The sequence below is a fragment of the Anomaloglossus baeobatrachus genome, chromosome 12 (assembly GCF_048569485.1).
Source record: "Anomaloglossus baeobatrachus isolate aAnoBae1 chromosome 12, aAnoBae1.hap1, whole genome shotgun sequence".
Lineage (NCBI taxonomy): Eukaryota > Metazoa > Chordata > Amphibia > Anura > Aromobatidae > Anomaloglossus > Anomaloglossus baeobatrachus.
Genome location: NC_134364.1, coordinates 47,626,826 through 47,640,985, shown reverse-complemented (window position 1 = coordinate 47,640,985; position 14,160 = coordinate 47,626,826). Strand labels below are relative to the sequence as shown.

The 14,160-nt window shown below is 52.9% G+C and overlaps 1 protein-coding gene and 1 long non-coding RNA gene across 6 annotated transcripts in view; one reads left to right on the top strand and one right to left on the bottom strand.

The window, feature by feature from the left end:
* Positions 1 to 1,188: 1,188 nt before the first annotated feature.
* On the bottom strand, positions 1,189 to 3,437 carry LOC142257394 (uncharacterized). The gene is made up of 2 exons (XR_012727623.1): positions 2,324 to 3,437; positions 1,189 to 1,666 (listed from the first exon to the last, which is right to left on the bottom strand). It is a non-coding gene; the product is annotated as an uncharacterized LOC142257394 (long non-coding RNA).
* A 1,991-nt stretch (positions 3,438 to 5,428) lies between these two features.
* Positions 5,429 to 14,160, top strand: part of ARID4A (AT-rich interaction domain 4A) — a 244,604-nt gene continuing 235,872 nt past the window's right edge. For 4 of the 5 annotated variants that reach the window (XM_075329593.1, XM_075329591.1, XM_075329595.1 and 1 more), the window contains exons 1-2: positions 5,429 to 5,602; positions 6,088 to 6,144. In XM_075329593.1, the coding sequence (XP_075185708.1) occupies positions 6,139 to 6,144 (6 nt within the window). In that variant the 5' untranslated portion in view covers positions 5,429 to 5,602; positions 6,088 to 6,138. The remainder of the gene's footprint in view (positions 5,603 to 6,087; positions 6,145 to 14,160) is intronic. The other variant, XM_075329592.1, reaches the window with a different exon arrangement.

Here is a 14,160-nt window from a genome sequence, read left to right as displayed (position 1 = left end):
TGATAATGCAGCAGTATTCAGCAATTACATCACTCAAATGCTGCTCCCTGTGGGGAACACTCACATACAATGATACTTAAAGGTGCTGTCCTGGCTTGGGACAAATGTCTGCAGTCCTGCTATGTTACTGGAGAATCCTGACAGTGTGCGCTCTGATTTGCTTACTTGCGGTCACGTGCTGACTATACTGCTTCTCTAAATTCACTTTGAGACGTCAGCAGACACATCTAGTTGAAGAGTAACCAAAAGTACAGGAAAGAAGGGAAAAAAAAAAAGCTCACCATCATCAGCAATACTGAGGAATCGTGACAATGTGCACCCCACACACCATCACAATTTAGCAGTTACATAGAATGACTGAAAACATTTGATGCTGGTCTGGATAACACCAGGCTTTGCTCCGATCACAGCTTTTCTACATTGAACACACACGGCCTTGGTTGGTGAAACTACCAGTAATCAACTATATATTAAATTGCTTAGAACATCAAGGGTATCAAATAACATCCTACTCAACTTTCCAAATTGGGGAGTGACCGTCTGAAGAAGCCCCCCCACAGGCAATCCTACAAGCCCCCATGGGGTTTCTTCTATAACATGCACAGATAAACGGGACGGTTGCAGAGGTGTCATCTAGCATGTATTTATACCCTTACTATAATGCAAGTTGCCCACTATTGCTTTAAAAAGTCTTCTAAATTACAGAGTCTGAGTCGTCACAACTTCAGAAGTTTCTGCAAAAAGCTGCTGAACTAGAACATTTCTGGCTGTGACATGCTCACAACCTCAACCCATGACATACCGGACCAAGGAAGTGTCAAAAACCATCATCTGTATGTGACATTTGATGCCTGACATTGGGGGGAGGGGCATGCTTTTGATTAAAAGATCAGACCCCTAGTAAGTTAAGGATAAGGTTAATTTTGCCAGACAGTATAACTGAGGAATTACATTTGTTGTTTTGTTCTCTTGCATGTTTCTTCAGCACATGCACTTTTTTTGCTCAGTACTGATGGCTGAATGGCAGGTGCCATTATCTTCCCATTTATAGTCACCCCTCCCCCCCATAGCATTATCTTGCTTATATTTATATCTGATCCCACTCAAGCCATAATCCGAGCAAGTGGAACACTTTCGGTTTGATAAGACGCGGTGGTGACGTGATCACAATGACTTCAAACGCAATCATTGATGTTAAAATCTCTCTTTAACTTTATTGGAATCTGAGAATCACAATTACAGAAGAGGTCATCAGCTGTTCTAGCCGTCTGCAGCAAGATGGCCTCTAGCAGTGGTTTACAAACACAGAATGAGGCTATGGGGCTAATGCAGAAATTAGCACAGACTGACTAGAATATACATTACACAGCAGCTTTAACTCTCAGGCAAAAGCCAAGGATCCCAACCAGCCCCGAGGAACCTGATCAGGGCCGGCAGACAGATTTTTTTTGGCATGTGATCCTTGGATACTTTTTTTGCCTCAAAGATGCAAAGCATTGAAAGAGGAAAAAAAAATAAAAAAAAATTAAGGCACATTAAGTCTGAAGGTGTCTGTGCAGCCTAAAGAGAGCCTCTTATTGTGCTTTACCTGAGCTCTGACACAAGGTATGGACCTGGGCAGGAGGGATGAATAATGCCGCTCCAGCTTATGTTCTCCAAACCATTCCTGCAAAGAAAACAAAGACGTCTTAACTAGGAGCCAAAATAAACAAGTCTCAGGTAGAGGAGAAACCTGTTACATTAACATTTTGCCAAGATCTATCGTAAAGGCTATCCCCAGGATAGGAGACGGCTTAGTGATCGGACCGCTGGGATCTGCGCCCATCGGCAGCACAGGCACTTTTATACCTCCAAGAATGGAGCAGCAGTGCATGCGCTGGCCCCATGCTATTCCATTACCTATGGAGCTGCCAGCCGTGCACCTAGGTTTTTCAGATAGCCCCATAGAGAATGAATGGAGCAGTGTCCGGGCCTTCAGACTCTGGGATGATTAGTGCAGGTCCCAGGGTCAGACCCTCACCGATCAGGAGGCTGGCACCTATTCTACAGATCAGTGACAACTTGTTTTCACTGGACAACCATTTAACTGAGCAGTAAGCGTGGTTAATAAATCATGGATATATCATGCAAATTATTTGGATATCTTGAAATTCTCCAGATCTGTTTACTGCCAATGAATGGAAATGCTGATAGATAAAACAAGTATCATGGATGAATATTGCCCATTCATTGGCAGCCAGCAGATTTACACAGTGCGGTAAGAACGGTCCCCGGCATTGATGGACTCCTGTGTGAGAATAATTCCCCTTTTAATGGTGAATACCTGCGTGATGCAATCAGAGAAGGTCCACTGCGCACTCAGCATCCCGGGCCTCGGGCCTCTCTCGCCATCTTCACTCTGGAGGTTAACAAGGTCTTATCTGAAAAACAGTCTGATATAATGCTGAGAAGAAACACAAAAAGTTACATGTTTTGGAAAAAAAAGGAACACAAAAAAACAACAAAAACATACAAAAAAAAAAACAAAAAAAAACAAAAACAAAACACATTCACTCAGTTTTAATCAATCGGGTTTTTCCTCTTCTGTGAAAGGTGCTTGTGAATGACATTCAATACCAATCACCTTTTAAGGTTACATATACACATGGCGACACGTCTGTGCCCCACAGGACAATTCCAACATGTGAATTCTGCTGAGGATTCATAGCAGAACACAGCAGTCACACTGATCCCGGGAAAGACAATGCCGGCACCACCGGACGGTCAGATTGAGACAAAGTGGACAACCACTTTAAAGGGTTAGGGCGCGCTCACACATCCAGCTTTTCGCCGGTTTGCTGCTTCCGGCGCATGCCAGTACAGTGTATACAGTACAACGGCAGCGCAAAAAGCTCCGGTAACATGCTGTCATGTGACCCGGAAGTTACAGCGCTGCCACTGTACTGGCATGCGCCAGAACTGGCGAAAAGCCGGATCTGTGAGAGCGCTCTTAGTCTACAAGTCAGGATGTCTCCCATAGCTTTAAAATCACAGGCACAACTGAGCGCAAGAGCAGGTTTTTGCAGAGCCCCTCTGACTGGAGCTAACTGTGCACGCTCGCCCTCCTCGCATTGTCCCAGCAGTCAGCGACTTACCACCCCTTCCATATGATTGAGGAGAACATCGGGGTCTGGGAGTAATCCTTTAAGGTTACAGGGAAATCATTCTGCAGAATATATTTCTAACAATGTCATTGGAAGGCTATGTGGACACATAGAAAAAAAAAAAAATAAAATAAAAAGAAAGAAGCAGTGTGTGCACAGCAAGACAGGCTTTTCATAGACTTTGCTGGGAAGCATTTATTCTCCCCTTGCAGTAGTGATTAAAGTCTACAATGAAAGAAGAAATGTGTGCACAGATCTTTAAAGGGAACCTGTCACCACTTTTTTGGCCTATAAGCTGCGGCCACCACCACCGGGCTCTTATATACAGCATTCTAACATGTTGTATATAAGAGCCCAGGCCGGGGATATAATATAAACACTTTATAATACTTACCTAACGGTTGCCTTATGGGCGTCTCCATTGTCCGGTGCTGGCGCCTCCTCTTTCGGCCATCTTGGTTCTCTTTCTGAAGCCTGTGTGCATGACTCGTCTACGTCATATACACTTGCCGATCCTGCACAGGCGCACTACAATACTTTGATCTGCCCTGCTCAGGACCGGAATGCCGGTGAGTGTGGATGATGTCAGACCCGTCATGTACCGCAGCTAGAGAAGGAGGATGAAGATGGCCAAAAGAGGCAGCGCCGGCACCGGAGAACGGAGACACCCATAAGGCCCACAGCGCGATTGTTAGGTAAGTATTATAAAGTGGTTTTTTTTAGGTTATACCCCCGGCCTGGGCTCTTATATACAGCATGCTAGAATACGGTATGTAAGAGCCCAGGCTGAGGGTGGCCGCAGCTCATAGCCAAAGAAGTGGTGACAGGTTCCCTTTACACTTAGCTGAGTGTAAGGAATGTTCAGCGCCCCCAGGTCTGCAGGCAAGGCGTCCAGGCCATCATCTGTCAGGCTTCAACTGCAGTCATCACAGCCTCCAACAGGGCATGTTTTCAGGATTTCCTTAGCGTTTATGTTGGGGAATTATCACCTGTGTAATAATAAGGAAATCCTGAAAACGTGAATGATAGGTGGCCGTAAGGACTGGAGTTTGGAGGGGCACAGATCTATTTGACCACTGCAGCCATAAGTCTTCATCTGTGACATTAGCAGCCAACCACTGAGGCCAGCAATGATTAGCTGCAGCGGTCACATGGATGCAATCACCAATGCACAACCAGAGAGGGATACAACTAACAAGAAAAGCCTCTCTACACTACAACATCACTTATTCTTTACCAAAAAGCACAAGAAAGCTGCCCCTACTTCTGCGGTCATGTGCACCCCGCCCCCCCCCCCTAAAAAAAGCTACAGTGAAACCCTATGGGATGGTTGTTGCCTTTCAAATATAAAAATTTCCCCTTGCTTCATTTTGTTACGAAAAAAATAAATAAATAAATATCCCACTCCCCCGGGGAAAAACATTTTTTATTTTTACCATACTAGAACAGATAATAGAAGGAGTGAGTTAAAAAGGCATAAGAATTACAGGGTTAATAGTAACTATAGCAACAGCGGAGCTCTGGCGCGGGGTTACCTCCATACACCGAAGCTGCGCTCCACCCCCCACAGGGTTAACAGCTGCCGGAAACTGACTTCCGGGCCCAGTCATCACTTCCGAGGCCGCTGCTGACGTCACCCCAGCAAATGGCTTCCATTGCTAACGACGTCACAGCCTTCGCATGACCCCTGTGCTCCGCCAGTGGCGGATAGCTGGCCGGTACTTCCCCCTCAGACGTCCTCACCGCGCACAGGTCGTGTGGGGACAGCAATAAAGGCGACCCTGCCCGTCTCCGAGGCCTCCGTGCGCGCCCCGCGGTCCTGCACCTCCCGTACTCTTCGCTCCTCCTGCTCCGTCTGAGCATAAAATGGGAAACATCCCCTTTACAAAATGGCGCTGAGCCCTTTGGCAGACGCATGCGCAATGGCTCGAAGCGCGCATCATTCGCCACCTCCCCCTTTGCGCAGCCCTTTCAGCTCGCTCTAAACTCGGCTTTTAGTTCCGTTTCCAGGAAACAGAACAACCAATCGGTTGACAGGGACAGCCTCGTCGGTCAAGGCGTTCAACCAATCAGCGTTCTTTTAACTCCATCCGGATCCTGACTACCCAATCATCTCTAGAGAGGGACTGTCTACCCTGTCAGCTGTCCAATCAGAAGCGATTACCCCGAGTAGCCAATAAACACACGGCATGATCCTACCTGTTTCATTAGAGAACCAATGACATTTTTTCCTTCGCTCAGCCAGTCAGCTTTTCGTCAGTGGCGACCAATCCGTCGCTGTGTCTGCTTCCCCCACGGCGTGAGGATGAGCCAATGGTGTTCGGAGAAGGATTGCTTCTGCTCAACAGCTTGTTATTTCGTTTATTGCTTGCAGTTCCGTGCGAGTGGGGAGTTGTAGCAGGCGAGTGTGTGAGGGAAACTTTCCCCCGTTTTGGGGTCACTTTACGGCACGGAGAAGGGTAAGGAGAAGGTGCTGCTGCTGGCCGGAGGGGGGGCGGGATCCCGGAGCTCGGGGCATCCGGCTTGGCCGAGAGCTGACTTCTCCGGGGAGAGTTGCTGGTAGGTGCCGGTGGTGGGGGCGGCGGCGCCCGCTGTGTGAGGAGACAACTTGTGCCTTGCAATGGCGCCGTGACACCCGCCGTACAAAGCCTTCCCTCCCGCAGGCCTGCCACTGACAGCAGCCGGGCCCCGGCGGCCGGATCCCGCTCCTCCGCGGGTGTCAGTTGTCAGATGGCCGCCTGTCACCTGCCCCCACCCTGGGGGTCCCGGGGTCACCGCTCCCCATCCTCTGCCGCATAAACCCCCCACAGCACAGTGCAGACCCCCCTGATGGTCCTCAGTCCGGTCCTGCGGCCAGTACCGGAGCCCGGGAGGGTCATGGCGAGCACATGGGGCCGGGGGTCCGCGGGGGCAGCCTCTAACCTCTGTGTCCTCTTCTCCACAGGTGTAGCCAAGACACATCTTCGAGCTGGAATCCCTCAAATAACCTTGGACCATGAAGGTAAGAGCCCGAAAGACACCCCCCTGGTGGGGTAGGGGTTAATAAGAAGCTGCCCACCCTGGGGTCCTGGTGGTCCGTGTCCCACGGAGGAGCAGCGGCGTATTCTGAGGTAGCAGGCAGACATCTTGGCCTCTTCACCCTATATACACGTGCACGCTCGCCTCTGCGGAGTGTCCCTGTGCTGCAAATGGGAAGAAAGGAGCGAGCAGCTGTCTGATGCCTGAAAACCCCACCGAGCCGGGGCCCAGACACGTCAGATCGCAGTCAGCGTCCACCCAGATCTGGTGCGTGCGGCCGACTTCAAGGCTTGTTTCCTGGCTGCAGTTTAAAAAGCAAAAAGAAAAAAAAGTGTGTTTATTCACCCTCCCCAGGTCCATTGCTGAGTCTCCACCGACACTAGCACTGCAGCCAAGTTTTGCATGAGCCACTGATTGGCTGCAGCGCTGTCAGGGTGATGTCAGTGCTCCAGACCCCGGGAGCATCAGCGGTGGCTCAGCGCCGGACCTGGGGAGGGGGGGGGTTAAAGCACAATCTTTCTTTTTATGAACTGCAGAAGGGTCTAAGGCTGGGTTCACACATAGCGATAACGACGTCGCTGTTACGTCACCATTTTCTGTGACATAACAGCGACCTTGTAAGTCACTGTTATGATCGCTGCTTAGCTGTCAAACAGCGACGCAGCAGCGATCATAACATCGCTACATGTGCAGGGAGCAGCGCACACTGCTTAGCACTGGCTCCTTGCTCTCCTAGCTACAGTACACATCGGGTTAATTAACCCGATGTGTACTGCAGCTACATGTGCAGAGAGCAGGAGCCGGCACTGGTAGCGAGAGTGGCAGAGGCTGGTAACGAAGGTAAATATCGGGTAACCAGGGAAAGGTCTTCCCTTGGTTACCCGATGTTTACCCTGGTTACAGCTTACCGCAGCTGCCAGACGCCGGCTCCTGCTCTCTGCTCGCTTCATTTGTCGCTCTCTCGCTGTCACACACAGCGATCTGTGTGTCACAGCGGGAGAGCGCCTTTGAAGAAAACGAACCAGGGCTGTGTGTAACGAGCAGCGATCTCACAGCAGGGGCCAGATCGCTGCTCAGTGTCACACACAGCGAGATCGCTAATGAGGTCACTGCTGCGTTACCAAAACCGTGACTCAGCAGCGATTTCGGTAGCGATCTCGCTGTGTGTGAAGCACCCCTTAGGAACCAGTAAAGTGTTTAGAGAAGCCAACAGTAAGCAGCCGAGCGTTCATAAGGACCTTCACTCCCAGCGATCTGATCATTGTATAAAATAGTCATCACTGTTGGCAGCACATCGCTGTGTATAGGGGTGTGCTGCCGAGAACTGGGCGCGACCAGCATGTGAGCTACTGGTCTGATCCCATCAGTGTTTGTCGCCAGCAAGGAGCGCAGATAGTGCAGTGAGGAAACTGTTAAATGTCAGTGTACGCTGCTGCATCTGTATATTCCTGCCCGTCTGAGTTGGACGGCTCTGGAGATTATAGTGTGTGCCCTGACACTGCAGCTTTCCCTGCTCAGGCTTGTGCTGTCACTAGTCATGTGTGTCCAACTGCACTGCTACTTTCCTTTGGTTCCTGGTAACACAATACTAGTGATGAGCGAGCACTACCATGCTCAGGTGCTCTGTATTCGTAACTAGTGATGAGCGGACACTACCATGCTCAGGTGCTCTGTACTCGTAACTAGTGATGAGCGGGCACTACCATACTCAGGTGCTCTGTACTCGTAACTAGTGAAGAGTGAGCACTACCATGCTCAGGTGCTCTGTACTCGTAACTAGTGAAGAGTGAGCACTACCATGCTCAGGTGCTCTGTACTCGTAACTAGTGATGAGCGGGCACTACCATGCTCAGGTGCTCTGTACTCGTAACTAGTGATGAGCGGGCACTACCATGCTCAGGTGCTCTGTACTCGTAACTAGTGAAGAGCGAGCACTACCATGCTCAGGTGCTCAGTACTCGTAACTAGTGATGAGCGAGCACTACCATGCTCAGGTGCTCGAAAAAAACCCAGGAGAAAATTGTAGAAAAAATACCCTGACTATAAATAAATAAATTGCAAGTACTTAATAAACAGGGTACTTAGTATATACATTTCTCTATCGTTTCATTGGGGGACACAGGACCATGGGTTATGCTGCTGTCACTAGGAGGCTGACACTAAGTAGACATGAAAAGTTAGCTCCTCCCTAGCAGTATACACCCCGAGCCGGAGGCGGGCTCAGATCAGTTTTTAGCTTAGTGTCGTAGGAGGCTGATGTGGGCCGTCTCGGCCCCCCTCAGCCAATTGCTTTTTTGCGTTTTTTCTACTATTTCGGCGCCGCTCAGCGCTCTCATACCTGTCTTTTTCTCTATGCAGGTATTTTCGTCACTCTTACTTCGCAGCCCTGTCGGTACCACTCCCCAGGGTCGCAGGGGTTTGAGATCTTGGGCCCTCTCCCCCGTTCGCCCCCGCTGGTACCACTCCCGGGGGTGTTCGTGTGGGCAGGTTTGTCGTGGGCACCCCTGATTCGCCCGGAGGTATCACCCCAATGGGCCTACAGGGGCATTCAGCAGGGATGGATTATGGCAGCGCGCTGTGTTTTGATGGGCCCTCACCGCTGCTCTCTGCTGCTGGGGGCTCCTTCCCCCATCATGACGTCCACTTCCCTGCCTTTTACACGCTCTCTCCCGGAGTATGCTGTCTCCCAGGGCGAGGGCACTGTTCACAGGCAGGGGCTGGGTGCCCTGCCTGCACCGCTTTCATCGCTGGTCCTCCGCCGCCGAGTCAGGTAGGATCGTTCCCTGCTCCCTGCCCTCCTCCTCGGCCGGCTCCTAACTTTAGTCCCCGGTCTCGGCCTAGCCGCGCTTGCACCTTAGCCACGCCCCCCGCCGCAGCGCTGTGACCGCCGCTTGTCTGGCCCAGCTTCCCCCCACCCTGCAGCCCCCTGGCTGAGAGTGGGGGCGGTTACTTTCGTTTTCTTCGCGCCGATTCGGCGCTCCTCCCCCAGCCTGCTCCAGCGTCCCCGCGCCATATTGCTGTTTCTCTGAAGCTGCAGCGCCGGCGTTTCCATATTGCACCGCATCTCTGGTAGCTCCTTCCTCCAGGATCACTCTGCTGGGCTGGTGGGCGGCACACAGGACCGGGGTAAGCTCTGCTCCTCAGGAGTAGCCCTCACTAGACAGCGTTTTTCCCTTAATAGGGACGAGTTAACCCTCTCCTGTCTCCTTCCTAGCAGCACCAGGGAGAGTTATCCTTTCACCATGCCTAATACTAAGTCCACCCGTCCCAAGCAGGCCCCCTTTGCTTTATTCTTTGCATGCTCCTCCTGCAAAACCAAGTTTTCCCAAGGCCAGGACGAGCCACTATGCTCCGTCTGTTCTGATAACGCGCAGCACCTGCAGGTCCCCTCGGCCGACGCTTCTGAGACCGCAGCGCCAGATGCTACAGGCCCCTGCGTCCCGCCCTCCCCCGCATGGCTAGCGTCACTGTCCCAGTCCGTAGAGTCCCTCTCTGAGGCTTCTCGGACCATCGCGCAAGCACTGCGCCTGCTGCCGTCGCTTACCCAGACGCCTGCAGACCCGACGCTACCGCCGCCGGAGCAAGTAAGCCCCGTTGCAGGGACCTCCTCGGCTGCGCAGAAGCGTACCCGTAAGGTATCTTCTTCAGACTCTTCGCAGGTTTCACCTTCACCACCAGGGCCGTCCCATCATTCCTCCCGGGAACATTCTGACTGCTCCGATGATGAAGACGATGCAGCACCCGTGCTGGACGCTGAGCAGGCGGCTGATATTCGGCGTATGGTGAATAGCCTGGTGGAGGCAGTGAACCAGACCCTAAAGGTACAAGTGGACCCTGTCTCCTCTCAGAGCACCCAAGTCTCGTTTAAGCGATTGAGGCGGCCACAGAGCACTTTCAGCGGACATCCGGAATTTGCCGACTTGCTGCGCACCCACAGGCAGCAGCCAGACAAGGTATTTACCAGCAGCAGGTACATTAATCTACACTATCCTTTTCCAGAGGATCTTAAAAAGGACTGGGCGGGCTCTCCTGTGGTCGACCCCCCCAATCTCCCGCCTATCCTCTCACACAGTCCTTCCACTCACTGACGGTACGTCCCTCAGAGATCCCACGGACCGTACTATTGACAGGTTGGCCCGTTCCGCCTTCGAGGCGGCGGGCACTTCCCTCTCACCAGCCTTTGCCTCGGTTTGGGTCGCGAAGGCACTGATGTCCTGGGCAGACACGCTACGCGGCGGACTCCGAGCAGTTTCTGCCAATCCAGATCTGGTCCTCATCTCCTCGCAGATTACCCTCGCGGGTGAGTATCTGCTCAACGCAGCCCTAGCATCTGCCAATTGCGCGGCCCAGGCCGCCAGCAACAACGTGGCCATCCGCCGAGCACTCTGGCTCCGTTCCTGGAACGCGGACGCGGCCTCTAAGAAGTCGCTGACTTCTCTGCCTTTCCTAGGGGAACGTCTTTTTGGAGAGAGACTGGACAAGTTGATCTCCGATGCAACGGGGGGAAAGAGTACATCTCTCCCCCAATTGCGCCCCAAGCGCATCCTAAATCGGCGCCCCGCCGCTCGTTTTCGCCCCTTTCGCAGCTTCAACTCCAATCCCCAGCCGCGGAAAAGCCGCTCTCCTCCGAGAGACAGGAAGACCCCGTCATTCAAGACCAATCCCGCCTGGCGTTCACGCCCCCGCCAGCCCACGAGATCCTCTTCCGGTTACCACCGACGTTCCTCCAAGTGACTCGCGGTCGGCGCGCTCCAGCGCCGGACTAGTGGGAGGACGTCTGTTGCGCTTCCAGCATGTGTGGATCCCCCTGACCGCGGATGCCTGGGTCAGGGAGATCATCACATCTGGCTACAAAATCGAATTCGACTCAAGGCCGCCGAATCGGTTTTTCCTTTCCCGTCCTCCCGAAGCTCCCGCACGAGCGCGTGCGTTTTTTCACGCCATAGACTCCCTCCTCCAAGCCGGGGTCGTGGTGCCAGTTCCCCCCGCAGAACGTTTCAGAGGGTTCTATTCCAACATTTTCGTGGTCCCCAAGAAAGATGGGTCCGCCCGCCCCGTCCTCGACCTAAAGCTGCTAAACAGGTCGGTGAGGTCGCGGCCGTTTCGGATGGAGTCACTCCGCTCCGTGATCGCGTCCATGGAGATCGGCGAGTTCCTGGCATCGCTGGATATTCGGGACGCCTATCTTCACATACCTATAGCCACCTCTCACCAACAGTTCCTCCGCTTCGCGATAGCGGAGGATCACTTCCAGTTCACGGCTCTTCCTTTCGGCCTCGCATCCGCTCCCAGGGTCTTCACGAAAATCATGGCGGCGGCCATGTCCGTCCTCCATTCCAGGGGTGTCATGGTCATCCCGTACTTGGACGATATGCTCATCAAAGGCTCGTCGTTCAAGGATTGTCGTCTGGGGGTTCAGGTCACGATCGACACCCTCTCCCGGTTAGGGTGGCTGATCAACCGAAAGAAGTCCTTTCTGACCCCGGGCCGGCGGATCACCTTTTTAGGCATGGTATTCGATACCACCCAAGGTCGGGTTTTCCTCACACAGGAAAAGATTTCCTCTCTGCAACAAGGCATCCGCGTTCTCCAGCGCCAGCGCCAAGTTTCCATCAGGTTCGGCATGCGAGTCCTGGGGCGTATGGTAGCGGCAATGGAAGCCGTTCCCTTTGCGCAGTTCCACCTCCGGCCCCTCCAACTAGCCTTGCTGAAGGAATGGGACAGATCTCCCTTTTCCCTGGACCGCAGGATCCTTCTTTCGCCAGAGACCCGCCACTCACTCAGCTGGTGGAGCAATCAACGCAATCTCACATCAGGAAGGTCATTCCTCCCGCTCCACTGGAAAATAGTGACCACCGATGCCAGTCTCCAGGGCTGGGGAGCCGTGTTCCGCCATCACACAGCTCAGGGCCGTTGGACGCCGCGGGAGAGCTCTCTCCCGATCAACATTCTGGAGATAAGGGCCATTCGGCTAGCCTTGCAGCAGTTTCGGCACCTAGTTCAGGGTTGCCCGATCAGGATCCAGTCGGACAATGCGACGGCGGTGGCGTACATCAACCACCAAGGAGGCACAAGAAGTGCCGGGGCGATGCGAGAAGTCAGGAAGATTTTGCATTGGGCAGAGCGTCATCACTCTCTGATCTCAGCGGTCCACATCCCGGGCGTGGACAATTGGGCGGCGGACTTCCTCAGCAGGGAAGGCCTCGCGTCCGGCGAATGGTCTCTCAATCAGGAAGTCTTCAACCAGATCTGCGGCAGATGGGGCGTGCCAGATGTAGACCTAATGGCCTCCAGGTTCAACCGTCAGGTACCGCAATTCGTAGCACGGTGCCGCGACAGCTTGGCGTTAGGAGTCGACGCACTCACCCTGCCATGGGGCCAGTTCAGTCTCCCGTACATCTTCCCTCCACTTCCTCTAATCCCGAGGGTCCTCAAGAAGATCAAGGCGGAAGGAATACCAGTAATCCTAGTGGCTCCGGACTGGCCCAGGCGAGCATGGTTCGCAGAACTCACTCAGCTCCTCGCAGACACCCCTTGGCGTCTTCCAGACCGTCACGATCTTCTTCAGCAGGGACCCCTTTTCCATCAGAATTCAAGGGTTCTAAGTTTGACGGCCTGGCCATTGAATCCTGGGTTCTAGCTCAGGCTGGTTTCGCTCCAAGAGTGATACAAACAATGATTAAGGCCAGGAAACCTTCTTCTTCAAAGATTTATTACCGCACGTGGAAAGTCTTCTTCAGGTGGTGCGAAGAGAACAAAGTTTCTTCTCCCCTCGCCTTCTCTCTTCCTTCGCTATTGGCATTCTTACAGTCCGGCCTAGATGCGGGTCTCTCGCTAGCCACACTAAAAGGCCAGGTTTCGGCTTTGACAATTCTTTTTCAGAAGCCACTAGCCTCTCGCCCGCAGGTTAAGACCTTCATCCAAGGAGTTGCCCACCTAGCCCCGCCTTATCGTCGCCCTCTAGAACCATGGGACCTTAATCTAGTCCTAGGGTCCCTTCAGGGTCCTCCCTTCGAGCCTCTGCGAGATTCTTCCCTTTCTCACCTATCTTGGAAGGTAGTGTTCCTCGTTGCCGTCACTTCTATTCGAAGGACGTCAGAACTGGCAGCTCTTTCTTGTCGTGCACCCTTTCTGGTTTTTCACCAGGATAAAGTGGTTCTCCGGCCAGATCCCTCCTTCCTTCCGAAGGTGGTCTCCTCGTTTCATCTAAACGAAGAAATTGTCCTTCCGTCCTTTTGTCCTGGACCTTCCCACAGCTTGGAGAGGTCCCTGCACACCCTGGACCTAGTGCGCGCCCTTAGGATCTACATCTCCAGGACCGCGCCGTTCCGTAAGTCGGATGGTCTGTTTGTTCTTCCTTCGGGCCCCAAGAGGGGTGAGGCGGCATCCAAGGCCACAATTGCCAGATGGATCCGTTCCGCCATATCTGAGGCCTATCGGATTCGGGACAAGTCTCCGCCTCGGGGGGTAAGGGCTCACTCTACCCGAGCGGTGGGAGCCTCTTGGGCGATTAGGCATCAGGCGTCGGCCGATCAGGTCTGCAAGGCCGCCACCTGGTCTAGTCTGCACACCTTTACCAGATTCTACCAAGTTCACACTCAAGCATCGGCAGATGCGGCTTTTGGGAGAAAGGTTTTGCAGGCGGCAGTTGCACACCTGTAATAGGGTGACAACATTCAGTCGTAATGTATGCCCGCCGGGGGAGGTCGTTGTTTATTCTCCCTGCGGCGGTGCTTCGATATTCCCACCCAGGGACTGCTTTTGGACGTCCCATGGTCCTGTGTCCCCCAATGAAACGATAGAGAAAGAAGGATTTTTGTGTACTCACCGTAAAATCTCTTTCTCTGAGTCTTCATTGGGGGACACAGCACCCACCCTGCTTGGTTGTTGTTGTTTTTCATTGCATTTGCCTGCCATTTTCAGGGTCTTAGGTTCATAGACCACCTGTTCGCATGGCTGCATTAATTTAGTTATAACTTTGTTTTATGTATGGTGATTC